We start from the raw sequence: 27,482 nt of genomic DNA, 5'->3' as shown, positions 1-27,482 counted from the left end.
TGTCGTTTATTTCACTCTGACCGTTGATTGATTAACAGCTTTGACTCACTATTACAGTATTTACAATAGTCCAGATGAAGCTACTGCTGATCCTTGAGTAAACCCTCCAGGGCTCCTGCACAGATGTTCCTGCACAGATGTTCCTGCACAGATGTTGGCGGACGCTTTATGTGTCTGACTCTCCGGGGAAGTTTGGGTTTGTGAACGCGGGCTGCGACACGAGAATCACAAATCAGTCTCCACACCTTTACAAAGGACGTCCGGCTAATCAATAACTCACCATGTCCACGGCGCCCGTCCTCCTCACGGGCAGGCTCAGCTTGTACCCCCGCACGCTGAACACGTAATACAGCAAGCCCAAGATCAGCACGACCCCCACGACGGCGGCCACGACGGCGGCCGCGATCACCCCCCCGGGGACACCTGAGACACGGAAACAAGCCGATCGAAGCCATGCGTGGAGCTAACCGCTAAGCTACTCTCGGGGGGGGGGCTCACATACAAGGCATATGAAAAAATCAGAAAAATCAGGATTCATCTTCTGGGGACCGAGAATGTCTAACCCCGATGTCGTGCCAATCACCGGGCTCTGTGACACGTCACACTTACCTGGGGGGGCCGTGGTGCTGTTTGTAGCCGCGGTGGTCGTTGGCGTGGGGGTAATCGGGTCCGTGGGGATAATCGGGTTGCTCTCGTTGTCCGTTGTGTAGTCTGAGAGAATCGAGAGAGGCTGTTAAATTCTGCTGCTGCCGGAACGCCGTCCGATAAACGGGGGGGGGGGGGCGTAAATACGTACACTGGCGGTGGCGGCACACGAAGCCTCTCTTCTGCAGGCAGTTGTTGTCGTTCCAGCGTCCGTCTTCGTACATCTCCACGCAGTTCTCGTAGGCCACGTCCCCGGGATGCAAGGACTGATTCGGCTCCCCGGGGGCCCAAAAGACGAAGCCCACGGGCGAGCCGTCGGTCCAGGCCCAGCCCACTAGGACATCAAAGGACATCAAACACAGCGTTGGTGCCCCGTCCAGGTGGACCCAAAGGACGGGGACGGAGGGCACTCACGGTGGTTGTCCCGCGTGAGGCCGATCCAGATGTTGTGGTATTTGGTGTAGTTCATGTTCCGGATGAAGTTCACCTCCGCCCTGCTGTGGACGGACGCCAGCTCCGCCCCCCTCGACTGGCAGTAGAGCCGGGAGTCTGGCCAGGAGTATCCCTGCTGACCGTCGTACACCGAGTAGCAGTAGCTCCCGTAGGGCGCCCAGAAGGGCAGGCACTTCCCGTCACCGGGGGCCGGGGTGGGAGGGGGCTCCTCTGAGGGGGGGTAGGGTTAGTCCCAGCTTGGAGAGGGGGCTTCAGTTCAGTGTCCGTGTTCCCATACCTGAGGAGATCTTGCAGATGAAGGGCTTCGCCAGGTCGCACCTGGTGTCGTTCCAGGTCCCGTGGAAGGCCGGGGCGCCGTGCATACTCACGCAGCCCCCGTCCTGATTGGTGCTGGGCTCTCCTGGCCCCCACTGGGTGAAGAACACCGGCCAGCCGTCCGTCCACGCGTAGACGCCTTCGTCCTGGTGCGAGATGATCGACAGCTGTTGGCGTGTTCCCCGATGTCTCCGTTACACCATCGACCCTCTGGAACGCACCTGGCGCCTGAGTCCGATCCAAGCGTCGTCCCCGCCCTGCAGCACCACGCCGGCGACGAAGGCCTGGTCGTAGCTCATGTCGATGCTGGCCAGGTTGCCTCCTTCCACCTCGCAGAACGTCTGAGCGGCGTCCCAGCTCTTTGGCTCCGTCACCAGCCGGTAGAAGTTGGAGTACCAGGAGACGTAGCCGGGGATGGGGTTGGTGGTCGGGGGCGGGGGGTCGATGCTGCTCGCTGAGGAAGACGCAGATGGAGGAACGTTTACAGGCCTGAACGACGCTTCGGCCGTTTGCTGCGCTCGCTGACTGACATTTCTTCATGTAGCAGACGAAGCTGTGATCCTTGTGACAGGCGTCGTCGTTCCACCTGCCGCTCCGCAGGTAGCTGTGAGTCATCGCCACACAGTGTTCCTGTGAGGGACAACCAAAGGACAGCAGGAGAAGGCTGGATGGGGCATCAGGGGCATCAACTACCGGCTCATAGGGGGCCATGTTCTGATCTGGCTTTGCTTCAGTCGCTTGGGTCAGAGGTCAGCTGCGGGGAACGCATCAGAGCTGAAGGTAGGTGTGGTACCTGCTCGTAGTACTGCGTGTATGTGAGTATCGTGTACATCTGCAGGGTATCCTCACCACCCCCCCGGCGTTGTTGGGCTCCTTATCGTTCCAGTTCGTGTACTTGACGGCGCTGACCCCGTCGCTCCAGCCGTACTGATTCTCTGTTATGAGGTCTGACAGGCCGATCCATGTGGGGAGCTCCAGGTCCCGCAGGTAGCTGGACACGAAGTCTGGGGGGGGGGGGACATAAGGAGCTGTGCCCTGGACCCGGAGCCAGAACGGACAGCTGTGGCTCACCGTTCTCGTATTGGTCGTCGATAACCGCCAGCTCTCCGAGCTGACCTTTGCACCAGCTGCGAGCCGAAGACCAGTTGGCTTTGATGTCGTCTTTCTTTCCTTTGAACATGAAGCATTTATCTTTGAAACGCAGCCAACCTGGGGGGAAGGAAGGTAAATGGGTGTTAAGGACGATCACAGGTGACGTGACCTTACCACCGGGTCTTACCTGTGGGGCAGTTCCCCTCCCACGGCTGAGTGGGTGGGGGAGGGGTGACGATGTCTCCGGGGAACTTCTTGCAGACGTAACCGGCTGAAGCCCAACCACAGTTGACGTCGTTCCAGTTACCTGAACAAGGACGAGTCCAACTCGACAAATCGACCAGGGAACCAATAAATGCATCAAACGGTGGGGGTGGGGGGGGGGGGTCAAATACCTCGGAGCCTCTGCATGTGAACACACATTTCCTCCCCGTTGTAGTTGTTGGGTTCACCTGGACCCCAGTGAGTGTAGGTCACGGGGGAGGAGTCTACCCACCTGTGCAGGTATAATAGAGCCCCCCTGCTGTGAGCGCTACTAGATTCCTCGTGCACCGCCTCTGTTCAGATTCGGGACGCGTCGTACCTGTACTGTCCACCTGTGATGCCGACCCTCGTCAATCCAATCCACGCCTCAGCAAGCTCACCGGTCCCCACCTGGAAGAGAAAACACAAGTTGCTGCAAGATAACGCAGAATGTTCCGGCGTGTGAGCGGCGAGCGGGGGGGTGGGGGGGGCGCACCATGCTGCTGACGTACGCGTGCTCCTCCCCGGTGAGGATGGACACCAGACTGGCCTTCTCCCCCCAGCAGCGCTCCAGCGCCGTGTGGAAGTCGACCACGTCGGTGTCGTTGTGGTAGTAGCAGATCCCGGCGTTCTTCCTCCAGCCGGGGTTGGGGCCGCAGTCGTGAGCTGAGGGTGGGATGACTTAGACCAAACCAAACCATGACATCATGCAGGTGGGACAGGTGGGGCGGGTTACCTGGGACAGGGGGTGGGGTCATTGGGGGGAAGACTGGCTCCTGTCCTTTAGCAATCATGCAGACCCAGTCCTGGTGAACATCACAGTGGCAGTCGTTCCACCAGGACCGGGTTCCGTTGGCGTCGGTCACCAGCTCCACACACTCCTCGCGGCCGTCGTGGTCGTTGGGCTCCCCGGGACCCCAGTTGGTGTGGGAGAGCGGCGAGCCGTCGCTCCAGGAATAGCCTACGTGAAGGAACAATGAGGCCGGGAGACGTTGGCACTCTGAAGGCGCGGCTCCCGTTCCTCTCACCTCCCTCTGTGGGGCTGTGCTTTAGTCCGATCCACTTGTTGGAGTCTTTGGTGTACAGGGACAGGAAGTTCTCCTCCTCCTGACTGTGGATGCTGACCAGATCAGCTCTTCTTGAAACACAGTCGGCATGTGCTCCTCCCCAGCTCTTCTTCATGGACCAGTCCACGTCGTGGAACAGCTGGAACGAGCCAGGCCGTACGTCAGCACGGACTGTTTGCTGTGTGATGCCCCGCCCCCTTACCTTGTAGCAGTATCTGTGGTGAGGCAGGGCGGTCCAGCCCTCGGAACAGCCCTCTGGTAAAGGGGGAGTCGGTGCTGTGGTCGGCGGGGTGATGTCAGGCCTGGCTTTCTCACAGACGAAGGCATATTGATCTAAGCACTGCTTGTCGTCCCAGAAGCCGCCAATCACTCCTGATGTCATCGCCACGCACGTCCCATCCCCGCTATCTGGAGACAACAAGGACATGATCCAGCGTGGCTCACACCTGGGTGGCTGCTTAGCTCCTTACCTGGCTGGTCTCTGTCCCAGTGAGTGAAGGTGAGAGCGGCGCCATTGACCCATTGGTAGTCCACCCCTCCGCCTTGTCCTTGAGCACGCAGGCCGATCCACCAATATCCAGTTCTGCCTGACAGCTCGACTGTAAAATGGGACTGCTCATAACTGCAACGAAACACGGCAAACAAGTCAATGTCAAGGGTGTTCCGCAGGGCTGCGTGTCAGGCCCGCTCTCCCTGTGTTAGCAGACACACGAGACCAGGACTGACGTTCATTGTCCAACTCACATGTCTCCGATGTGCAACAAGGCACCTTCCTTGCCTTCGCAGAATTCCTGAGCCCCCGCCCAGCTCCTGGGGGTCTCCTCCATCCAGTAGCAGGAGTAGGCGAACGCACTCCACCCCTGGGACACAGGGCAGCGGTTAGTCGACGCAGGTTCTCAGAGTGCTTGGGCGGGGTCCTCCTACCTGAGGGCATCCGTACACAGTGGGTCCCGGAGAGGGCAGCAGGTAGTGCGCTTTGGGCTGTTTACATATGAAGGTATTGAGCTCCTTACAGCTCTTATCGTTCCATCGGCCGCTCTGGAGCAGATGAAATGAGTCAGCATCACGACAACGGACACAACGCGGCCATCTTGGATCGTCCATCGTTCTCACATCGAAGAAAAGTTCGACACAGTCTTCGTCGAATCCTTCGTGGTTGTTGGGTTGACCTGGAGACCAATGAGTGAAGGTCACCTCGTGTTCATCAGACCAGACGAAGAACCCAGACAGGGCCAGGTCGCTGAGGCCGGTCCACACGTTGACGGTAGCTGTGAAGGTCCACAAACAGCATCAAAGACCTCCATTCAGCTCACCTGCAGACGATTCATCCAGATGTTTCCACGTTCTCGATCTCTACCTGTGTACAGGTAGCTCTCCAGCCAGCTCTGCTCCGCCATCGACAGGATGGATACGAGTTCGGCGCCCACGCTCCTGCAGGTAGCCTGGGCGCCATGCCACGTCTTCCTGTCGTCAAAGGGTTTGTAGCACGACTCTCCAAACCCGTGCCAGTCATAGCCAGGACACCTGAGCTCTGTCAGAGGGAGGCGGGGTCAGTGACTACCGCAGGTAAAGACTGGTTCATTCAAAGCGAGACTCACCTCCGTCTGCAAAGGCATAAGAGACTTCGTAGCTTGCAGCATACCTGCAGAAACGTTCAGGTGGGTGAAACGGCCTCTGGCGTTCCGTTTCAGTGAAACGGGCTGCTGACTGCGGCTGCTTACTGTCGGGAGGTGATGCCATTCCTGGTGGACCCCGGGTAGAAGTCCAGCCCATCGGTTTTCACCATGGTGCAGTCTCCTCCCACTTCATTCAGCACCACGCCGGCATGAATAGCTGCAGCGCAGGTGCTGGAGTCCTGTCGGACGAGGAAGAGCGCAGGAGCCGCTCAAAACACGCCCCCTCGGGGTGCAAGTAGAGGCGTAGGAGGGCTCACCCCGCGGTAGCTCCCGGTGCCGTACACGGCGTAGTAGGCGTCGGCGCAGCGTGCTGGACAGTGAACCCTGAAGGACGCACCGAGTCAAGCCCGGATCCAGAACCGATCAGATCAATACTGGCTTCCACTCACGTCATCTTATCCAGGGTGGCGTCGAAGCCGGGTTTGTGTTCACACGTGACCGCGTCTGTTCACCCACAGAGTTTCATTAGTGACGCACGCTCGAGCACACCATCAACGGGACGTGGGCGGAGTCTTACAGTCCGGCGAGCATCCTAAAACATCGAAGCGGAGGCCCGCCTGCCCGCTGACCTCCAGCGGGACGATGCGGATGTACTGCGCCGACACAGGCGTGCCCAGCAGCTGCGTGTCCGGCGTGCTTCTGTCTGTTGAGCCTGGAAGAAACTAGAAGTCCGGGACGTCCCAGGTGAGTTCTCTGCTTTCAGGAGCCGCTGGGAACGCCGCCTCGGACTCACCGGCCCGTCTGCCGTGTAGTCGGTCCACGCCGCTGCATCCACACTGTGCTGCATCTTGAATTTGGTGACCCAGTGGTCGTTTTGAGGACAACCCTGGATTACTATCCCGGTCACTTTCCTGGGTTGGCCCAGGTTTACCTGGATCCAGCTTGAGGTTGCTGTGGAAACACAGGTGTGGGATTAGCACCGCCTTACCTTTGGATCGCTCCCGTTCCCGCCGGTGCTTACGGCTTCCCGAGGGCATCCAGCAGGAGTCTCCGTTCAGGCGGGCTTTGTCGGGGCTAAACGGACCGCTGGAGGAGGAAGCGGCGAGCTGGGCGTCCGTGACGTTCCCGCTCTCGACCCCCAGGCCGTGCAGACACACTGCAAGAAGCCGGAGCGCCAGACAAAGCCGTCAGCTGCGCCGGAAGGCCGGAACGCCGCACGGAAGGGCGGCGCCCACCTTTCTGCTCACAGCTGTAGACCACCTCAAGGTATTTGGCAACCGCGGGACAGGGGTCCACGTCCGTGTGGGCATACAGGAAGCAGTAGGGATGGTTGTCGCATGACTTCCTGTAGCGTGGGAAGACTCCGTCCACCGTGCAGCTCCCTGCAGGACGGGGTTATCGGTGCATGAGGCGCGGATCAGGAACATTCGGTGCTCTTTACGGTCGCGATGCGGCACCTCCTCCTGATCCGTCCAGGTGGAGACAGATGTCGTTGCTCTTCCGGCCGTAGAACGCCGATTGGACGTTGATCACGCTTTCCCCCGGACAGTGAAGGACGGCGGCGGAGTTCTGGCACACGATGGCCGTCATGAAACCTGCAGCGGGACAAGCGGCTCAGAATCCGTGCACAGCCGGAGGGGAGTCCTTCCGTCAGCCTTCATTACCGTCGTGAGGTGGGGGGGGCTTCGGCGTGTTTCCTGAAAGAGGAGGCGTCAGCGTTGTTTGCATGTCAACAACAACAAGTGAAGGGCCGCGCCCACCTCTCCGCTTGCAGACGTAGCCTCTGTTGAATTCACAGTTGTCGTCGTTCCAGTAGCCCGTGTTGATCAGGATGCTGAGGCAGTCTTCACCATAGTAGTCGTCTGGGTTACCTGTAAGTAGCACGGGGTCAGGGGGCGCGGCGGGGGCGCAGGAGTCGTTTCAGAACAGAGTCACCGAGGAGCCATGCGGGACATTTTAAATGAACCTGAATTCCAGTGGACGTATCTGAAGGGAGACGCGTCCGTCCACTCCCAGCCACCCTCGGTGATGGAGTCGTGCCCCCCCATCCAGAGAGAGACGCCTGTGGCAGCCTGCTGAATAATACCTGAGACAAAGGTTGAAGCATGTCTGTCTGCAGGTCCTTGTGTCCGTGCTGCTGCAGAACCCGGACCTGCGTCCCCCAACACTGATCCATAGCTAGCATTAGCATGCCTAGCTCTTTAGTCAGCACCGTGTCCAGCAGCCTGTGTGTTACGTTTTGTTTTTGTCTGCTCTCTCTCTCTCTCTCTCATATATTACAGCTTTGTTTTGCTTTACCGTAAATGAGAGTGAAGCCGCTGCACCTTGTATGAAAGCCTGCTCGAAGGGCTCGGTGATGCTGAGCAGGTCTCCTCCCTGGTTGACGCAGTCGGCTCGGGCGTCGTACCACCTCCTCATCGACAGGTAGTTAAACAGGTAGCAGAAGTCATTAAACGGGTCAGCTGTCCAGAAGCCACATTTGTCATTCCACCCTGCAACAAAGGCGTTTGTTTAATACACCTGTCCAGGTAAACAGCAGCAGCTCACATCGTCCCAAGACAACCTGGTTCACGGGTCGGATGCGGAGGAGGTCCTTGTCCCTTGGCTGCAGGGGGACGAGACGAGACGAGTGAGTGTAGAACAAAGGATGCAGCAAGTATCAAGAAGAAATGTGTGCGTCAAACCTTTTTTGCACACAAACGCTTTCGTGGCCGTGCAGAAATCATCGTTGAGCTTCCCGGCTTCGTAGTGCCCCGCCCCTCTGATGAGGACGCAGTCCTCGTTGTCCTGCCAGTTGTCGGGCTGATTTGGCGCCCACGGGAGGAAATCCTGAGACGCGAGACAGAAACAGACGCTTTGATATCAGCTTCAGTCGAATCATGTCGATCAGACATCAGCAAGGGTCAGAGTTCATTACTGCAGCAGTTCCATCGGTGTACACGAACGCGTTTTCCTCATCGATGTCGTTCAGTCCCACCCAGGCTTGGTACGCCATGTGACCTGGAGATAAAAAGGTCATCCCGTAGTGTAATAGCACAACCGTCAAGGGTTATTACACAATGCCCCGTTGTGTAATAAAACAATCACCAATCCTGACATTGTGTAATAACACAACCGTCATTGCGAGCGCTCTCCCGGCTGTTCACCTGTGAGGAAGCTTAATTCTGCTGCCGAGTGGAAGCTGGCCAGGTGACCCTGGGCGCTGACACAGTGAGCCTCGGCACCGTGCCAGTCCTTTACGGACTCGGTCTCAAAGTGATAGCAGAAGTCTCCATACAGCAAATAGCCAGCGTCACAGTGGGAATCTGGTGGAGTACACAGAGTACGCGGTAATTATACAGTAACTACGTTGGTACCAAACGCAGCGTCAGATATGGAGAGGCACCAACCTGGAGGTGAAGTCGGTTTGGGGTTCTGGCCTCCTTTCATCTCACAAATGTAACCCCGTGTCTTGAAGCAGTTGGTCGTTTCCCACTTGCCGTCGTAGTTTCCTGGAAAGGGACATGAACTCAGTGGATGTTGCGCTGCGCCAGCTCAGGTGTAGAGATACAAAAGGGTCAGCTACCTGTGAAGATCTGACCACAGTCCACCATGTTCGGCGTGTTTCTGGGCGAACCAGAACCATAGTTGGAAAATGTTACCTCAGATTTATCCACCCACCTGAACTCCCCATCCTGGTCCTTATCTGGTGACCAGAAGACGAACAACCAAACATCTTCACGCCGTGGACTTATTTAATGTCACAGAAAGGGTTAAATGTGCAGCGTGTTGAACCTGATAAACCAATCCAGATGTCAGGAATGTCCACGTGGTGAAAGTCCGGAAGCTTCCCGTTGATGAAGTACTGTTCTTCAGGACTGCAAACAGGGAAGGTCGAGGATTAGCGGTTAGCGGTTAGCAACAGCAGACCGGATGGTATCTCTGAACAGAGGTGTGGAGGAAGCTCAGCCAATCATCCTCTCACCTTCCACATCAATGCCAACCTTCATCAGGTTTGCCAGGGTCATCAGCCACCACCACCAGCAGCAGCAGCATTGTATTCTGTCCTACCTGTCTATGATCAGCAGGTTGGTCCCCCAGTCGGAGCACATGGTGGCGGCCTCATACCAGCTGGTCAGCAAATTGGTGTTACTGACCAACCAGTAACAGCTTCCAGCGAAGCTCAGCCAGCCGGCGGGACAGATAGCTGGGCGGGGTTTAGAGGAGGTCACGCCCAACGAAGCGTCCTCTCACATCTACTCTCTGTGCATTTCAAGAAGCTCCTAGCTTACTGTTGAGCGGCCGTTTGCACACGTAGGGACGCTCGTATCTGCACACGTGGATCTTCCATTTCCCAAATTCATCCGTTTCGTCTTTGATGATGGCAGAACACGAGCCCACCTGAGCGTCGCCGCTGTCAGGAAAGCATGTGTTGAGATCTGGACAAAAAGCACGGGGACGTGCACGTGGGAGGACGACGGGACGTCTTACACGGCGGGTTCACCAGCAGCCCAGTTCACGTAGGCCAGGTCGCTGGCGTCGGACCAGCTGAGCTGAGCGCTGCCTGCTTGGACCTGACAGGAAGCCTTGGTGCATTTCTGGAGAAACAGAAACTCATCTTGATATGAAGGACTCCCGCCCGGCGCTGGAAGCTCCGCCTACGCCTCCTCTCACCAGCGTGGAGAGGCCGATCCAGAGGTCAAAGTGGGACGAGTCCAGTATCCCTGTGACGTACTGCTCCTCCGCCGCCGAGACGATGGACACCAGGTCCGCTCCGTCCTCCACGCAGTCGTGTCTCGCTGCAGACCAGCTCTTCGTGGTGTCGGCTTTCAGCTTGTAGCAGCTGGAGCCGTACTGTCTCCAGCCATTGGCCGAATCACAGCGTGGGGCCGGATCAGCTGCAGGAAGACAGGACGTGTGTTTGAGATAGTCAGCGAGGTACCTGCACGTACCTGCACATACCTTTACGTACCTGTATTTACCTGCATGCACCTGTATGTACCTGTATTTACCTGCACATACCTTTACGTACCTGTATTTACCTGTATGTACCTGTATGTACCTTTACGTACCTGTATTTACCTGTATGTACCTGTATGTACCTTTACGTACCTTTACGTACCTGCATGCACCTGTATGTACCTTTACGTACCTGTATTTACCTGTATGTACCTTTACGTACCTGTATTTACCTGTATGTACCTGTATGTACCTTTACGTACCTGTATTTACCTGTATGTACCTGTATGTACCTTTACGTACCTGTATTTAGCTGTATTTACCTTTACGTACCTTTACGTGCCTGTATGTACCTTTACGTACCTGTATTTACCTGTATGCACCTGTATGTACCTTTACGTACCTGTATTTACCTATGTACCTTTACGTACCTGTATGTACCTGTATGTACCTTTACGTACCTGTATTTACCTGTATTTACCTGTATGCACCTGTATGTACCTTTACGTACCTGTATTTACCTGTATGCACCTGTATGTACCTTTACGTACCTGTATTTACCTTTATGTACCTTTACGTACCTGTATTTACCTTTATGTACCTTTACGTACCTGTATTTACCTGTATTTACCTGTATGCACCTGTATGTACCTTTACGTACCTGTATTTACCTGTATGCACCTGTATGTACCTTTACGTACCTGTATTTACCTGTATGTACCTTTACGTACCTGTATGTACCTGTATGTACCTTTACGTACCTGTATGTACCTGTATGTACCTGTATGTACCTGCATCTACCTGCACGCACCTGGCTGTGATGTCACGCTTGCTGGAAGCAACATGAAAGGGCTTACGGTTGATCTGCTTGCAGATATATTTCCTTCTGGCACTGCAGTTGTCATCGTTCCATTTCCCGTCGTTATAGCCGACCACCTGGCCGCAGTCTTCCCCGCCCTCCCCCCAGTTATCCGGCTGACCTGGCGCCCAGTATCTACAGCAGGAGGGGGGGTTAATCATCCGAATGCACCCATGACACCTTCAGGCAGGTGGAACTGAAGCACTACGTACGCAATGTATTCCAGATAGGGAGTCCCGTCGGTCCACTCCCAGACGTCCTCTGCGACCCGGTCGTTCAGCCCGATCCAGTAGATCTCTGTGCTGATCTGGGTTCTCACCCACAGCTGGAAACACCAGCAAACACGTGAGCCCAGGGCGCGCCGAGGCAGCGGGTCCAGGTGTCCCCGGGGTCCTCACCCTCTCGTGGACGTCCCGGATGCTCATCAGGTCGCTGTCCTGCTCCAGACAGAAGGCGTTGGCCTCCGTCCACGACTTGGTGTCGACGGAGAAGAAGTAGCAGCTCCCGTCGTTCTCCCTCCAGCCCTGCGGACACTGGCCCCGGGCTGCCAACACAACAGGATGACGACGCGGTAACCCGGGCAACAGCATCTGATGACGTTTCCTCTACCTGATCAGAACCAATATATTGATCCTGAGCTTTGTCATTAACTGAAGGAATAACTGGATTTATTCTCCCTGCTCATCACATTCCATGCCTCACGCGGACGTTTACGAGAAGGTGGACCCCGAGATGTCCGGCGGCCATAAAGCCTCATGACCACGAGGTAATGTTTCACTTTAACGACCACAGGATCACACCTTCCTCACATCTGGAATGGCTTCATGGGGAATGACCACCGGCAGGAAGCTGAGATGAATCCCGATCCCGATCCCGATCCCACCTCGGCATGAGGCGGAACTCAAAAGGTCAACAAACGGCAAACAGAACCTGGCTGTTTTTAGTTTTACTCCTGAAAGGCTGAATCGACCAACGAAGAATATTTCACAATATGAAATATATTTAAAACAACCGAGAAGTTCTGTAACAAAGATTTGCTCAAATTTAGATGATAAAACAAACAAAACGTTGTTTGGCACACTTTTTATTTGTCGTTATAAAGCCGTAACTGGTTGCTGTAGAAATCGGCGGGTTGCGGTTCGAGTGAAGCGATCATTTATCAGGGGGGGACTCACCACCAACGAGAAGAGCCGCCGTGCTCAGCAGCTGCAGAAGCTTTCCGTGTCTTCCGTCCATGTCGTTCCCGTCTTCAGTCAGGACGCCGTTGTCCTCTGAGTTGGGATGTCCTCAACCCTCTGAGCATCCTCTCTTAAAGTCGTCTCTTTTGAGGACGCGTCCGGAGTCCAAAGACCTGCAGCAGTAAAACTCAGAGGACAAACCCTCCTCTCTCGCTTCCCGCGGCACAGCGCCACCTTCGTCACAGAATAAAATCCAGATGACTAAGAGCAAAGATGTTATTAAATCAAATCAAATCATATCACCAAGTTAATGATTAATAGTTTACTCAAATTGTACTACATTTAAATGTACTCTTATCAGGATGTTAAAGGATGCACTGCCGTGTCTCGGTGACGACATGGGATCAAACCCGAGTCTGATTCAAACGACATCAAAGAAACTAGAAGCTGCTCGTGTGTCACGTAAACAGAGGCACCAAGGAAAAGGCCGTCTGACCCCTTAACTCGACCCTTAACCCTGAACTTAACCCTTAAGAGTACATTTAAACCTACACCTAACCCTTAACCCTGAACTTAACCCAACCCTTAACCCTACCGTTGGTGTTTGTTTCTCCCGGCGCTTTAATTGCGCTTTAAAGGAACTTAAATGACAGGAATAAACTAATCATTGTGTGAAACCACAAAGTCCAGAAGGCCGTTTATAACAAGCACATGTCAGCCGTCAGTAAAGTTTAAAGTGCAGCCTCAACGGTCACCGTTTAACCGCCTCACCGGAACGCTACCCAACGGTCACCGTTTAACGCCTCACCGGAACGCTACCCAACGGTCACCGTTTAACCGCCTCACCGGAACGCTACCCAACGGTCACCGTTTAACACCTCACCGGAACGCTACCCAACGGTCACCGTTTAACGCCTCACCGGAACGCTACCCAACGGTCACCGTTTAACGCCTCACCGGAACGCTACCCAACGGTCACCGTTTAACGCCTCACCGGAACGCTACCCAACGGTCACCGTTTAACCGCCTCACCGGAACGCTACCCAACGGTCACCGTTTAACCGCCTCACCGGAACGCTACCCAACGGTCACCGTTTAACCGCCTCACCGGAACGCTACCCAACGGTCACCGTTTAACGCCTAACCGGAACGCTACCCAACGGTCACCGTTTAACCGCCTCACCGGAACGCTACCCAACGGTCACCGTTTAACGCCTCACCGGAACGCTACCCAACGGTCACCGTTTAACCGCCTCACCGGAACGCTACCCAACGGTCACCGTTTAACGCCTCACCGGAACGCTACCCAACGGTCACCGTTTAACGCCTCACCGGAACGCTACCCAACGGTCACCGTTTAACGCCTCACCGGAACGCTACCCAACGGTCACCGTTTAACCGCCTCACCGGAACGCTACCCAACGGTCACCGTTTAACCGCCTCACCGGAACGCTACCCAACGGTCACCGTTTAACCGCCTCACCGGAACGCTACCCAACGGTCACCGTTTAACGCCTCACCGGAACGCTACCCAACGGTCACCGTTTAACGCCTCACCGGAACGCTACCCAACGGTCACCGTTTAACCGCCTCACCGGAACGCTACCCAACGGTCACCGTTTAACCGCCTCACCGGAACGCTACCCAACGGTCACCGTTTAACCGCCTCACCGGAACGCTACCCAACGGTCACCGTTTAACCGCCTCACCGGAACGCTACCCAACGGTCACCGTTTAACACCTCACCGGAACGCTACCCAACGGTCACCGTTTAACGCCTCACCGGAACGCTACCCAACGGTCACCGTTTAACGCCTCACCGGAACGCTACCCAACGGTCACCGTTTAACGCCTCACCGGAACGCTACCCAACGGTCACCGTTTAACCGCCTCACCGGAACGCTACCCAACGGTCACCGTTTAACCGCCTCACCGGAACGCTACCCAACGGTCACCGTTTAACCGCCTCACCGGAACGCTACCCAACGGTCACCGTTTAACGCCTCACCGGAACGCTACCCAACGGTCACCGTTTAACGCCTCACCGGAACGCTACCCAACGGTCACCGTTTAACGCCTCACCGGAACGCTACCCAACGGTCACCGTTTAACGCCTCACCGGAACGCTACCCAACGGTCACCGTTTAACGCCTCACCGGAACGCTACCCAACGGTCACCGTTTAAACGCCTCACCGGAACGCTACCCAACGGTCACCGTTTAACGCCTCACCGGAACGCTACCCAACGGTCACCGTTTAACGCCTCACCGGAACGCTACCCAACGGTCACCGTTTAACCGCCTCACCGGAACGCTACCCAACGGTCACCGTTTAACGCCTCACCGGAACGCTACCCAACGGTCACCGTTTAACCGCCTCACCGGAACGCTACCCAACGGTCACCGTTTAACGCCTCACCGGAACGCTACCCAACGGTCACCGTTTAACGCCTCACCGGAACGCTACCCAACGGTCACCGTTTAACGCCTCACCGGAACGCTACCCAACGGTCACCGTTTAACGCCTCACCGGAACGCTACCCAACGGTCACCGTTTAACGCCTCACCGGAACGCTACCCAACGGTCACCGTTTAACGCCTCACCGGAACGCTACCCAACGGTCACCGTTTAACGCCTCACCGGAACGCTACCCAACGGTCACCGTTTAACCGCCTCACCGGAACGCTACCCAACGGTCACCGTTTAACGCCTCACCGGAACGCTACCCAACGGTCACCGTTTAACCGCCTCACCGGAACGCTACCCAACGGTCACCGTTTAACGCCTCACCGGAACGCTACCCAACGGTCACCGTTTAACCGCCTCACCGGAACGCTACCCAACGGTCACCGTTTAACCGCCTCACCGGAACGCTACCCAACGGTCACCATTTAACGCCTCACCGGAACGCTACCCAACGGTCACCGTTTAACCGCCTCACCGGAACGCTACTCAACGGTCACCGTTTAACGCCTCACCGGAACGCTACCCAACGGTCACCGTTTAACCGCCTCACCGGAACATTTCTAAAATAAAAAGATTGAAAGAACGCAGGTTAACACTTTAACTTTATTACAATTCATACCAAGACCATGTCACAAAAAGAAAAAGAGCTGAAAACTAAGAACACAAAATACAACAGAGCTTAAAATGGGCTTAATATCTGGATTATTGATCGTATAACAGACACCAGTATTAATATATCAATACCAGCCGGACACAAGTGGAAAAGGAGTGTAAATCTAGTATAACCTGAATGAGATTAGTTTTAAACTCTCTGAAAAAGACAATTCTTACACTTTTCTTTGAGCAAAAATACAAGAGTTCAACGATTATCACATGAAAAATATCCCAAGACTTCACATCTATTCTAGGAAAATAGTGCCCAGCCATGGATTAATGTGGGAGGGGCCAGTAGCAAAGATACACCTGATACAAAACATCCATATATTAAAATATGTCGCCATCGGATTCGGGTTTCTGACAGGCCAGCTATCGTCAAACACAAATCCAGATTTGCAGGATTGTCAAATTGAAAAATGTCTGTACAATAAGAAACGGGGAAACCTGGACAGGTGCGTCGTATTGCTCTGATCGGGCCTCAGCTCAGGGTTCTCAGGATGACGCACCTCTGTTTGGAACCGGCCACCCCCCCCCCCCCCCCCCCGATCGCCAAACAGCCTCAAACCGATTGTTCAAACAAGATAAAAGCAAAAACCTCAAAGACGACGAGTCGCTCATCTGCATCAGGATGCGGGAACGTTCCGGACACACCGGCAGCAGGATCGACGTGCACGCCCGCCCCGTTCTTAACGTGCACGCCCGTCCCGTTCCTAACGTGCACGCCCATCCCGTCCTTAACGTGCACGCCAAGCGAGCACTTCAGCAGCAAACTGAGCCGTCAGTCTGACGACGCTCGGCTTAAATAAAAAGCTCAGCTGATACTAAATCCAAACGAACAGAAGAAAACAGAACAAATGAACGATCAATGACCGCAAATCAAAGCAGCAGGACACGCCCCTAATGTTCCTACAGCGCCGCCTGCAGCCGGGAGCAGGAGAGACGCTGGCAAAAGCACCTGTTCATGGTCGGGGGGGGCGGCGTCCCGGGGCCCGGCGCTCACATGCAGCTGGCCACGTTGCTGGAGCCCTGGCCCGGTGGCCCCCGGCCCGGGGCCCGGCGCTCACATGCAGCTGGCCACGTTGCTGGAGCCCTGGCCCGGTGGCCCCCGGCCCGGGGCCCGGCGCTCACATGCAGCTGGCCACGTTGCTGGAGCCCTGGCCCACGTCCCTGATCTGGCTGACGTGTGAGGAACACACGGCGACTCCGGCTCCGGCACGGCAGTGAGACACCGAACCGACCAGCTCCCATCTGAGCGGGACGAGAGAAGAAGACGACAGGAAGCGTGAGCGACCGGAAGCGAGCGGGGAGGGCGTGGCTTCGACTCACCGGTTCATCCGAGGCTCGAAGGCCTCCACCGTGTTCAGGTAGATGTTTCCGTTGTGACCCCCGACCGCAAACACCCTCCCCATCACAGTCGCAACGCCGACCCCCCCACGAGGGGTGGTCAGCTCGGCCACGTAGTCCCAGCGGAGCCTGCGCGGGTCGAAGCGCTCCACGGAGCTCAGGGGGGAGTTGTCATCGAAGCCGCCTTCGGGACGGACGGGAGACGGCCGTTAGCATCAGGGCGATCGGCCTGCAGCGATCGGCGTCGCGTTTCTTACCCACGACGTAGAGGCAGCCGTTGAGCTTGCTGACGCCATTACCGGCCCGTCGCTGCCCCATCTCGCTGACCTCCGCCCACTTGTTCAGGTGGGGGTTAAAGCGCTCCACGCTGGACAGCGACGCCACGCCGTCGTTGCCCCCCACGGCGTAGACGAAACTCTGAGGCGGAAGGATTCACCCTTTCAGTCCCGAGCGGTCGTTACGGACCTTCCTTTGCCGTCTTACCCCCAAAGACACGGACCCCACGCCTCCCCTGGGGGTGTTCATCGGCGCCACGGCGCTCCAGCAGTCGCTTTCGATGTCGTAGCGCTCCACGTCGTTGAAGCAGGAGTTGTCGTCCAGACCTCCGATGGCGTAGATCGGACCGCCGAGAGCCGCCAGCGCTATGCCCCTCCTGAGAAACAAACGTTTAGGGAGGGAGCCAGAAGCCCCGCCCCCGCCCCGCCCAGTCTCCTGGAGCAGAACCGTTTACCTCTTGGTGTTCATGGAGGCCTTCATCATCCACTTGTTGGTGAGGGGGTCGAACATCTCCATGTTGCCCAGATGTTCATTACCATCATGGCCCCCGACGGCGTACACCTTCCCTGAGGAAGCCACAGACAGGTTGGGCCACCTGGCTGCAGGGAGCTAACGTTAGCTAACGACCTGCGCACGCGGCACCGCCTACCTGCCACAGATATCACGCCCACGTGGCGCCGTCTGCTGTTCATCTCGGGGCCGAAGAACCAGCTGTTCTTAGTGATGGAGTAGCACTCGATGCTACGAAACGGATCACCTGAGCCCCCCCGGCCTCCCACGCAGAACAGCACACCTGAGGAGGAGACGGGACTGTCGGGGCTGTAGCTGCGAGCTGATTCTGCGGTGAAGAGCCGGCCCACCTGCCGTGTGTTTCCTCGGCACGGTGCGGACCGAGTACTCAAAGTCCTGCACCGCCTTGTTGCTGAGCTGCAGGTGGAAGTTCCTGGCTTCATCCATCAGGTCACGGCAGCTCAAGCTACCTTTAATCATCTCGTCCTTCGCCACCGTTCCGGTCAGGACCTCGACAGGAAGGAGAGGGAGGCGCACCTGTTGTGGTTGTAAAAGCGGTTACGGAGCTGCGGTTACGGAGCTGCGGCCATGGAGCTGCGGCTACGGAGCTGCGGCTACGGAGCTGCGGCTACGGCGCTACGGAGCTGCGGCTACGGAGCGGCGGCTACGGAGCGGCGGCTACGGAGCTGCGGCTACGGAGCGGCGGCTACGGAGCTGCGGCTACGGAGCTGCGGCTACGGAGCTGCGGCTACGGAGCTGCGGCTACGGAGCTGCGATCCGCGCCGTAGCTTCACACGCTGTTGTGCAGCGGAACCTTCAGGCCTCTGACCTGAGACAGGATCTGGTCCAGCCAGGCCTCGTGGTGCGGTGGGTTGGCCCTCAGCCACTTCACCGCTGCGTCGTAAACCTGCGTCTCAGAGTGGATGTTCAGCTCGCCGGAGGACAGCAAGGTGCGCAGGTGCTGAGGAGACACGCAGGTGAAGTCCTCACACTCCACCACCTCGGTGAAGTGTTCGCAGGCGTAGCGGTCCGCCATGTCCATCAGGTCCACGCGATTGTGGCTCTCGGCAAAGGTCCGAACCGCCAGGCAGTTGGTGGGGTGGAAGTGGGCCTTCATGTACTCGCAGCAGGCCCTCGCCACCAGCTCCACCTAACGGGCGCAGAGAGCCGGACATGAGACAAGGACAGAACCGCGCCGGGGCGTCCTCACCTGAAGGATGCAGGCAGCGTAGAGCAGCGGCTGGACATTGTCCACGGTCAAAGTGAGCTTGGAGGAGTAAGCGAAATGGACCAGGTCCTGAATTGCATCGCCATCAAAGTCCTTGATCTCGATCAGTACCTGCTTCGCCTCAGACATCTCAGACAGGAACATGGCCCTGAAAGACACGCAGCAGCGGCGTGGAACAGAACGCCGTGGAACAGAGCGGCGTGGAACAGAACGCCGTGGAACAGAGCGGCGTGGAACAGAACGCCGTGGAACACAGCGGCGTGGAACGCAGCGGCGTGGATGCAGCGGCGTGGAACAGAACGGCGTGGAACAGAGCGGCGTGGAACAGAACGCCGTGGAACAGAGCGGCGTGGAACACAGCGGCGTGGAACAGAACGCCGTGGATGCAGCGGCGTGGAACACAGCGGCGTGGAACAGAACGCCGTGGATGCAGCGGCGTGGAACACAGCGGCGTGGAACAGAACGCCGTGGATGCAGCGGCGTGGGGCTCGGTTACCGCCCGGTTTCAGAACGACCCTGGATGTGAAGTAGGAACACACCTGAAGTACGGGATCACACAGGCCAGCACCAGCTTGTGGCACGGAATCAACCTGCCGCCGACCTGCCGAGACAAACACGCCACAATCGAGTTACAGCGCCACGCCGGATGATTGTGGGCGGGGCGCTACCTTCAGCGTGACGTCACAGAGCTCCCCCACTTCGTAGAAGTGCCTGAGGGAGTTGTGGAAGTCCTTCCAGGCCTCGTGAGCCTCAAAGACGAACGAGCCGTCGGCCTCGCACTCGGCTTTGGAGGCGCGGCTCCCAGCTCGCTTCTCCTTCGTCTTCGGCTGCTTCACCTGGTCCGGCACCACGTCGCCCGGCGCCATGGCTGGCGACAGGAAACCACGCCTGCAAGAGGCAACACCTGTAAACCGTCTGACAGAAAGGAGGAGGAGCTATAGGTGCAGTCATTATCACATTATCACATTATCCCCCGAAACGCTGCAGCAAAGCATTCCATTCATTCAAAGACGCTCCAGGATTTCCGACTTTAACTTGTTCTCATCGGAGGAACCGGAATATCTTCGTCACAGACACTCGGCTGATTAACGTTTTAAAAGAGTTTTAAATGTGTAAAAACAAAATGTTTTCTGATTTATAAATATGAATCCATTAAAAGAATAAATCTGATTTGATAAAACAAAACATTGTTAGCCTGTAAATGTGCATAAATAACAGAACAGACATTTTCACTGCTGATCAGTTCCAGTCAAATAGAATCTCTAACCTGAACCACATTCAAATTCTACATCTGCCTTTTAGCATCACTTCCCTTTAACACATTCAGAACAGACTAAAAACAAGCCATCCTGCAAGACAACGGTCAGGGCAAAGAAAAGCAGAGATTCCTACCTACTCCTGACTCAGACGACGCCCTCGGCCGATTGATCAGAGAACCCGAACGCTTCACATCACAGAGGATGCTCTGTCCCCTCGAAAGCATCGTCCCTCATCACGAGTCCTCTCAGCTCCACGGGCAGAAACATCCTCACAAAGCGAAGCGAAGGCTTCCTCCACACGGCCGCTTCAGCCGCAGCGTCCTTCTGAAACGCAAAGGCTTCCTCCACACGGCCGCTTCAGCCGCAGCGTCCTTCTGAAACGCAAAGGCTTCCTCCACACGGCCGCTTCAGCCGCGGCGTCCTTCTGAAACGCAAAGGCTTCCTCCACACGGCCGCTTCAGCCGCGGTGTCCTTCTGAAACGCAAAGGCTTCCTCCACACGGCGCTTCAGCCGCAGCGTCCTTCTGAAACGCAAAGGCTTCCTCCACACGGCCGCTTCAGCCGCAGCGTCCTTCTGAAACGCAAAGGCTTCCTCCACACGGCCGCTTCAGCCGCAGCGTCCTTCTGAAACGCAAAGGCTTCCTCCACACGGCCGCTTCAGCCGCAGCGTCCTTCTGTTTCAGAGACGGGTCAAACCATCCACCGACATTATTCACGAGAAGCGAGACAGTCAATGATTTAACGAGAGCGGTGGAGACTAAAACACACACACGCGTCTCCTCCTTCTTTGGGCTTGTCCCGTCAGGGGCCCCGAGGCAGACCCGACCCCTGCTACCTCTGGGGCTGCAGGGGCCCCGAGGCAGACCCGACCCCCGCTACCTCTGGGGCTGCAGGGGCCCCGAGCCAGACCCGACCCCCGCTACCTCTGGGGCTGCAGGGGCCCCGAGGCAGACCCGACCCCCGCTACCTCTGGGGCTGCAGGGGCCCCGAGCCAGACCCGACCCCCGCTACCTCTGGGGCTGCAGGGGCCCCGAGGCAGACCCGACCCCCGCTACCTCTGGGGCTGCAGGGGCCCCGAGGCAGACCCGACCCCTGCTACCTCTGGGGCTGCAGGGGCCCCGAGGCAGACCCGACCCCCGCTACCTCTGGGGCTGCAGGGGCCCCGAGCCAGACCCGACCCCCCGCTACCTCTGGGGCTGCAGGGGCCCCGAGCCAGACCCGACCCCCCGCTACCTCTGGGGCTGCAGGGGCCCCGAGGCAGACCCGACCCCCGCTACCTCTGGGGCTGCAGGGGCCCCGAGCCAGACCCGACCCCCGCTACCTCTGGGGCTGCAGGGGCCCCGAGGCAGACCCGACCCCCGCAGCCCCAGCGCGGTTATCCCGGTAATACGGGTTATTTACAACAACAAACATGTTAATGATCAGTCGAGTCACAGGAAATGTAGACGCCGCTAATGCTTCAGATATGATCGAACCCATTACAACATGATTATAAAAACAGCTGGCGGCTCAATGCGAAAGAGATCATCCACCCACAAGACTCTATCTGCGGGCTCCTGCGTTTGTGTGACGCGCTGTCACCAAAAAGATCAAAAGAAAATATGGAATATAAATAAAAGCTCATTCAAACACAAGCAGCCTCCGCTAGCGAACACGGGGGTTTGGCTAGCTGCTTAGCATTAGCGCACTTTAGCATCGCATTTATACCGTTTATCTACAAACTACTTTTATCTCCTGGAACAAGAAGAAATAAAAAAGACTCAGTCGCGAACAGCAGGAAGAACAACACCAGCCCGACATTGATGCTAGCCGTTAGCTTGTCCGCTAACCTAGCAAGCAGGGAGCAAATGTTCGGTGTTACGGGGACGGAAATGATTTAACGTCGACTTGACCGGAAATACAAAACGCAGAACTGCAGATATTACCGTAAATAATTAACTTATTGTTCACTAAAGTCAACAAAAGCGTTAATTTACATACCTCATGTCGCAGCAACAATTGTTTCATTGGGCGAAAGGTTTGTGGTTAGCTTAGCACGCTTATTACAGCTGCGTGACGGGATTTGTAGTTTTAAATCATCACCGGAAGAGCGCCTAAAATAATTTAAAATATAAATAAAATGTAATGACGTTTCTCGTTTCATCCGTTTATCAGCGCTTTTGAAGCGTCAGGATTTTACGCACACCTGGATCCATTTTAACTTTGATGAATTCCGGTGATCGAATTTAAACTGGCTTTAAGGGCTGGAACTCGATGCCTCTCATAAAGATTCTAGATGAGGCACTAAACCGGGCCAATGTGCAAAGTTTGGAAACGTTATACTGTAATTATAACTGATGTATAACTACACTGAAAGTACACATTAACGTCTCCACATTGTGCTCGAGTCCCACCGGCTCGGTGCCAGTTCCCGTCTAAGATCCAGATTCTATGTTTTATACTTTAGCCGTCCCGGATGCTCTCCAGACACTGTTCTCTGAATATTTGGGTATCTTTTAATAGCGTTTTATTTACTTTGAACGTCGTCGTACTTATTCTGACTGTAACCAACGGCAACCTTTCATCAGCCGACACACAAGCAGGATTACCAGAGATGCTTTATTTCATAATAGTAGTAATTATTAGATCCATGCCCTTCATTTCTGCTTCCTCTTCTTCAGCAGGGAGTCACGCAGAGCGAGCTGGAAGACAAGAGCAGAACAGCTGATCCAAACGTGCGTGCAGAAATAGCGGGCGTGTCCGGCGTCCAGCGCAGCGGCTCTTCTGGGTCACCTGTTTGTCCCTGAAGGAGCGTTTGCCCTTCGTCCTGACGGACCGGCTCTGCCTCATCATCATGAAGTTCTTCGTCCTCCTCTTCTCCTTGTTGCTGGTGCTGGCGTGCGGGTTCAGCTTGGTCCGCTTCCTGACAAAGTCCTTCCGGTCGCTCCGTCCCGCCTGGACAGCGACATGCATTTTAGAGCTAGAAAGGTTCTGTGGGAGTCGATCAACAGGCGGATTGATGACCGATCGATTACCATTGCTGTTGCTAGGCGCGATTCCTTGTCTGCTTTTGGCTTCTTGTGCAGTTTCTCAATGTTCCGTAAAGTCAGCAGCTCCCCTCTGAAAGCACGAAGCTCATGAAGGTCCATGGAGATAAACTCAGAGGAGATTGTAACGATGCAACACTCGGGGTCAAAGATCACGAACCTGCTGTGGCCTTCATCATCGCTGTCCACAGTCTTCCTCTTCTGGCCCTTCCCAGGTGCGGCGTTCACCTCCTTGGCCATCTGGACCAGACGGATCTTCTTGAAGTCGTCTTGAGTCAGGAGCCGGCTGCCGCTGACCGCCGCCGCTTTGGCCTTCCTCTCCTCGGCGGGGATTCCCTGGAGCTTCTCCGCCTGCATCGTCATCGTCACCGTTACCGTACGGAGTCACCCCCCCCCCGGTCACGTCATCGCCTCACAACCTCGGCCTCACCGCTTCTCCCGCGTCTTCATCAGATGAATGGTGAACGTCCACCCACTCCCCATCTTCGTCATCGTCACTAATGCTGGCGCTCTCCCAGCCGTCTGAAAAAGGGGACGCTTAGCCCGTTTGGAAAACTAGAATCTCCCAAGCAGCTGAAGTCAGGCCTCACCTTCATCGTCCTCTCCTCCTTTGTGCTCCACATCCAGGACTTCAGCCCCGGGGATGTAGTCCTTCGCCTCCAGCTCGCCGTAACCTTTGACCCTGGCCTCTGTCGACGCCTCCGTGGGCCTCCCCTGGGGCCACGGCAGGATTGATTACTAGAGTTCGTGCATTTCGTTTCTCACCGACTCCTCTCGGTAATACACGAAGAACGGATCTGCCGTTCGCCCACCCGGTCCTTCTTGTGCAGCATCTGTGGATTCAGATTCCTGAACAGCTGGATCAACCCCCTGGCTGACATCATCACGTCTGAGGACGGAAGAAACGGGAGGATTGAGGCCTGAACTACACGACCACCTTCGTCCCGCTCGTCTTCACTCACTCTTGTCCTTGTGGGTTTTGTACTGGGCCAGGTCCTGCAGCAAGTCTTCATTGATGGCCAGTGGACAGCGGGCCGTCACTTCCTTGATGGCGTTGATGCTGGAGCACACACAAAGGTCAAACATCCCATAATGCAGCAGCAACCACTGGAGCCAGCGGATTAGCGGCTATCGTTACCCCACGGTCATGACCTCGCCGGAGTTTCTGTCCGTCACAAAGTTGTTGGCGATGGTCGAGATCACGGACTCGATGATCTGCGTGAAGGTAAAGCAGCGTGAGACGCCTTCGTCTCCACGTCGGCCGACATGCAGATCTAAACGTACCTCGGGTGGGACCAGCTGGTGGGACGCCTGAGCAGCACACAGGAGAATCTTTGTCACCTCTAGAAGAGAAAGGTGAAAGGTTAAAACGCCTCGTCAACGGGGGGGTCAGGGTTAGGGTTCTTTCACCTCTTTGGTGGGGCTGAAGGAACCTCTGGACGAAGGGGTAGAAGTTGAAGAGGAACAGCTGAGAGGAAAGAGGAGGTTAAGCTGCTCTACAGAACCACCAACGCGCGTCCCGGCGGGTCTTCGTCTCACCTCATGGATCCCGACCAGTCTGGATATGAGCTCCATCATCATGATCTTCACCTCAAAGCGCTCTTTAGAACCTTCCAGCTGCTTCAAAAGCTTCTCTGAGAAATCTGAACAAAAATAAATATTCGGGGATTTGAAGCACAGATCACATGACTCGCTGTGAGCGCTCGAGGAAACGGGCGAGCTCACCCTGAGGGTCGTGAATAAGGTGGATCGCAGAGAAATTGAAGACTTCTGCTTTCCCTTTCTTTTTATGCTTCTGTTCGGTCAAAACGACAAAATCAATTCCTGTGAACAGATGAAAGAAAAGGAGCCGCGCCCGTGCAGCCCTTCCTCCAGAGCTACCTTGAGCACTTTCATGGCCTTTTCCAGCTTCTTCTTGTTTTTTGTCGTTTTCTTTCCGGTGGAGAATCGCACCTTCAGATCCCGGACCGACGGTCCTTCTGCCTGAAGCGCAGAGACAGCGCAGGAAGCCTGAATAGTCTCAACGGAACATTATAAACGAGGATCGTCGCCGAGGCGACCGGGTACTCACATCAGAGTCTGAATCACTCTCATTTTTCTCATCCTCATCTTTGCCCAAAAAGAATTTAAGACCTGCGACGAGGATCTGAAACGGGAGGCGAGGCGGTGAGGAGGAACACGAGGCCGCTGGAGGTTTGCTCTTCATCGTGAAGACGCTTACCTTGGTCACCTTGGAGAAGCACGCCGTCGTAATGACATTAACCGTTTTGCTATCGTTCCTGTGGCACCAACAAAAAAAGGTTTGCAGGTTAGCGCAGTGGAAGAGATTCTCTAAAGCGTAAAGTGAAGGCCAAGAAAACGCACCATATGTTCCTGGTGTAAAGCTCCACCATGACGTCCAGAGAGAGCTTCGCTGCTGTGGGGTTGCTGTCCCTCAGCATGGTGTACATGAAGCTCTGCAGCGTCTGAAACACGCAGCACACTCAGCAGGACAGCAGCCGACCGCACAAACACACGTTTGTGTACTTACTGTGTTGATCTTGTTGTTTTTGTGCTTAGCATTGATGTTCTTGATATCTGCTACGATGTGTGTGTACAACGTCTGTGGAAGAACAGCCTACGATCACAAACAGGAAAGCAAGAAAGCTCACCCCTCCTTAAAAAAGGAGAAGAAATGACGACACACAATCAGCTGAAATAGTTCAAAGCATCATTTGACGGGAACTGAAACGATCCCGGCGCCTCCTGCCGCTGGCGGCGGAGAACCGGAGCGCCGACCTTCCTGAGGAGTTTATCGCGACATCGCAGCAGCTCAAAGAACAGCTCCAGGAGGCCGGAGGGGTCGATCAGGTCTTTGTTCCTCAGGAGGATCAGGGCTCTGCAGAAAGTCTGACACAAATCCACCTTAGTGTAGGACGGCAGGTAACAGTAAGCGTGAAGGATGAGAAGCAGAGGCCTCACCAGCCTGAGGTCTGGCTGTAACACCGAGTGGAAACTCAGCAGCAACGCTGACAGCTCCCGCGGAAAGGTGGACAGGTGCTGCAGGTAGCAGTGCCCCACCTGAAAGACAAGAAGAACTAGCAACACCTGCCCAGGTGCTCCGCCGCACGTCAGACAAACACGAGGTCCGATACCTGAGCGAGAAACATGACCAGGTCCGACAACTCCCGGTTCGGCTTGTCGGGCTGCAGTTTAAAGATCTGCACATTGGACTGGTAGTGTCGGTACTGCTGCAGGAACTGCCACAAACAAACGGGTTAACGGCACGCCCAGCGGGCTAGCATCGCGGGCTAACAAGCTCACCTCCTCCACGTAGGACTGCGGATCTCTTTTAATGAGATTCTGAAGTTGCGGCAAATTATTCGGTAATTTGTTGTTGTGTCTTCCGGACATGTTTAAAACGGATTTATAAAGTTTGTTAAAGAAAAAACAAAACGGATAACAGCATATTTTAAAGGGAAAGCGTGGCCAACATGTACGCTACCATTACAACGTCACGTCCGCCGGGATGTCCTCACTTCCTGTTTGGTTAAAGGGGACGCGCTTGTTTTTTCTGTGCACGTACACGTTCATTTAACTTTAACCCATGTTAGCTTTTCAAAAAGGAAGTTAAATAAGGACATTTTCTAACAAGTATTTTTGTTCTACGCTTGCGTCATAATGTAGGAATTACGAACACGAACTGTTTCACTATTTTGCATCCATTTGACTGCTGTAATAAATAATTTATTAAGTGATCTATAAAATCTATTCCTTTGTAATCTCCAGTGATCCGTTCTGCGGCCGCCAATCCGGCAGTCAACGGTAAAAACAAGAATTCAAGTTTCAGTTAATAGGTTCGATTCAATGAAACCCAGAACATTCATTCATTCATCTTCCCAACGGCTTTGTCCATTACCGGGTCGTGATGGAGCCTAGCCCAGCAGCCGACGGGCGAGAGGCGGGGCACACCCCGGACAAGCCGCCAGGTCATCGAGAGGCGGGGCACACCCCGGACAAGCCGCCAGGTCATCGAGAGGCGGGGCACACCCCGGACAAGCCGCCAGGTCATCGAGAGGCGGGGCACACCCCGGACAAGCCGCCAGGTCATCGAGAGGCGGGGCACACCCCGGTCTAGCCCCCAGGTGATCGAGAGGCGGGGCACACCACGGTCTAGCCGCCAGGTCATCGAGAGGCGGGGCACACCACGGTCTAGCCGCCAGGTCATCGAGAGGCGGGGCACACCCCGGACAAGCCCCCAGGTCATCGAGAGGCGGGGCACACAGACAAGACAATCAGTGTTGCACACAAAGAAAGAAAATGGAACAAATC

At 55.7% G+C, this 27,482-nt stretch overlaps 3 protein-coding genes across 3 annotated transcripts; all 3 read right to left on the bottom strand.

Annotated features, from left to right (window-relative positions):
- Window positions 1–7: 7 nt before the first annotated feature.
- Window positions 8–12,464, bottom strand: LOC137908686 (uncharacterized). The gene is made up of 50 exons (XM_068753106.1): window positions 12,404–12,464; window positions 11,627–11,772; window positions 11,441–11,553; window positions 11,227–11,363; window positions 10,085–10,308; window positions 9,902–10,008; window positions 9,703–9,824; window positions 9,482–9,617; window positions 9,206–9,288; window positions 8,997–9,116; window positions 8,821–8,922; window positions 8,578–8,736; window positions 8,349–8,431; window positions 8,116–8,260; window positions 7,995–8,036; window positions 7,756–7,923; window positions 7,398–7,517; window positions 7,192–7,302; window positions 7,096–7,128; window positions 6,889–7,026; window positions 6,667–6,813; window positions 6,453–6,587; window positions 6,225–6,382; window positions 6,009–6,153; window positions 5,881–5,935; window positions 5,749–5,815; window positions 5,537–5,670; window positions 5,414–5,457; window positions 5,173–5,346; window positions 4,929–5,083; window positions 4,740–4,853; window positions 4,560–4,675; window positions 4,286–4,437; window positions 4,018–4,223; window positions 3,777–3,954; window positions 3,485–3,709; window positions 3,245–3,414; window positions 3,089–3,159; window positions 2,901–3,001; window positions 2,693–2,812; window positions 2,485–2,622; window positions 2,263–2,417; window positions 1,944–2,043; window positions 1,635–1,867; window positions 1,376–1,559; window positions 1,060–1,308; window positions 797–979; window positions 666–711; window positions 281–419; window positions 8–211 (listed from the first exon to the last, which is right to left on the bottom strand). The coding sequence occupies exons 1-50, from the start codon at window positions 12,462–12,464 to the stop codon at window positions 167–169; spliced, it is 6,489 nt and encodes a 2,162-aa protein (XP_068609207.1). The 3' UTR covers window positions 8–166.
- A 4,189-nt stretch (window positions 12,465–16,653) lies between these two features.
- Window positions 16,654–19,756, bottom strand: klhl8 (kelch-like family member 8). The gene is made up of 11 exons (XM_068752984.1): window positions 19,556–19,756; window positions 19,427–19,488; window positions 18,870–19,035; window positions 18,489–18,809; window positions 18,010–18,196; window positions 17,799–17,942; window positions 17,604–17,715; window positions 17,357–17,525; window positions 17,131–17,290; window positions 16,856–17,057; window positions 16,654–16,777 (listed from the first exon to the last, which is right to left on the bottom strand). The coding sequence occupies exons 1-11, from the start codon at window positions 19,751–19,753 to the stop codon at window positions 16,654–16,656; spliced, it is 1,845 nt and encodes a 614-aa protein (XP_068609085.1). The 5' UTR covers window positions 19,754–19,756.
- Window positions 19,757–22,724: 2,968 nt separating this feature from the next.
- On the bottom strand, window positions 22,725–26,583 carry sdad1 (SDA1 domain containing 1). Its single transcript, XM_068753290.1, has 22 exons — window positions 26,475–26,583; window positions 26,306–26,410; window positions 26,133–26,231; window positions 25,950–26,060; window positions 25,702–25,773; window positions 25,536–25,636; window positions 25,393–25,450; window positions 25,243–25,317; window positions 25,053–25,154; window positions 24,897–24,966; window positions 24,711–24,814; window positions 24,582–24,639; window positions 24,456–24,514; window positions 24,310–24,386; window positions 24,134–24,231; window positions 23,984–24,060; window positions 23,762–23,885; window positions 23,602–23,693; window positions 23,332–23,522; window positions 23,160–23,244; window positions 22,918–23,079; window positions 22,725–22,826 (listed from the first exon to the last, which is right to left on the bottom strand). The coding sequence occupies exons 1-22, from the start codon at window positions 26,562–26,564 to the stop codon at window positions 22,782–22,784; spliced, it is 2,055 nt and encodes a 684-aa protein (XP_068609391.1). The 5' UTR covers window positions 26,565–26,583; the 3' UTR covers window positions 22,725–22,781.
- Between the last annotated feature and the right edge of the window lie 899 nt (window positions 26,584–27,482).

Source organism: Brachionichthys hirsutus, chromosome 19 (genome assembly GCF_040956055.1).
Source record: "Brachionichthys hirsutus isolate HB-005 chromosome 19, CSIRO-AGI_Bhir_v1, whole genome shotgun sequence".
Classification (NCBI taxonomy): domain Eukaryota; kingdom Metazoa; phylum Chordata; class Actinopteri; order Lophiiformes; family Brachionichthyidae; genus Brachionichthys; species Brachionichthys hirsutus.
Note: the sequence above shows the minus strand (reverse complement) of the source record. Positions and strands in the feature narration are given on the sequence as shown.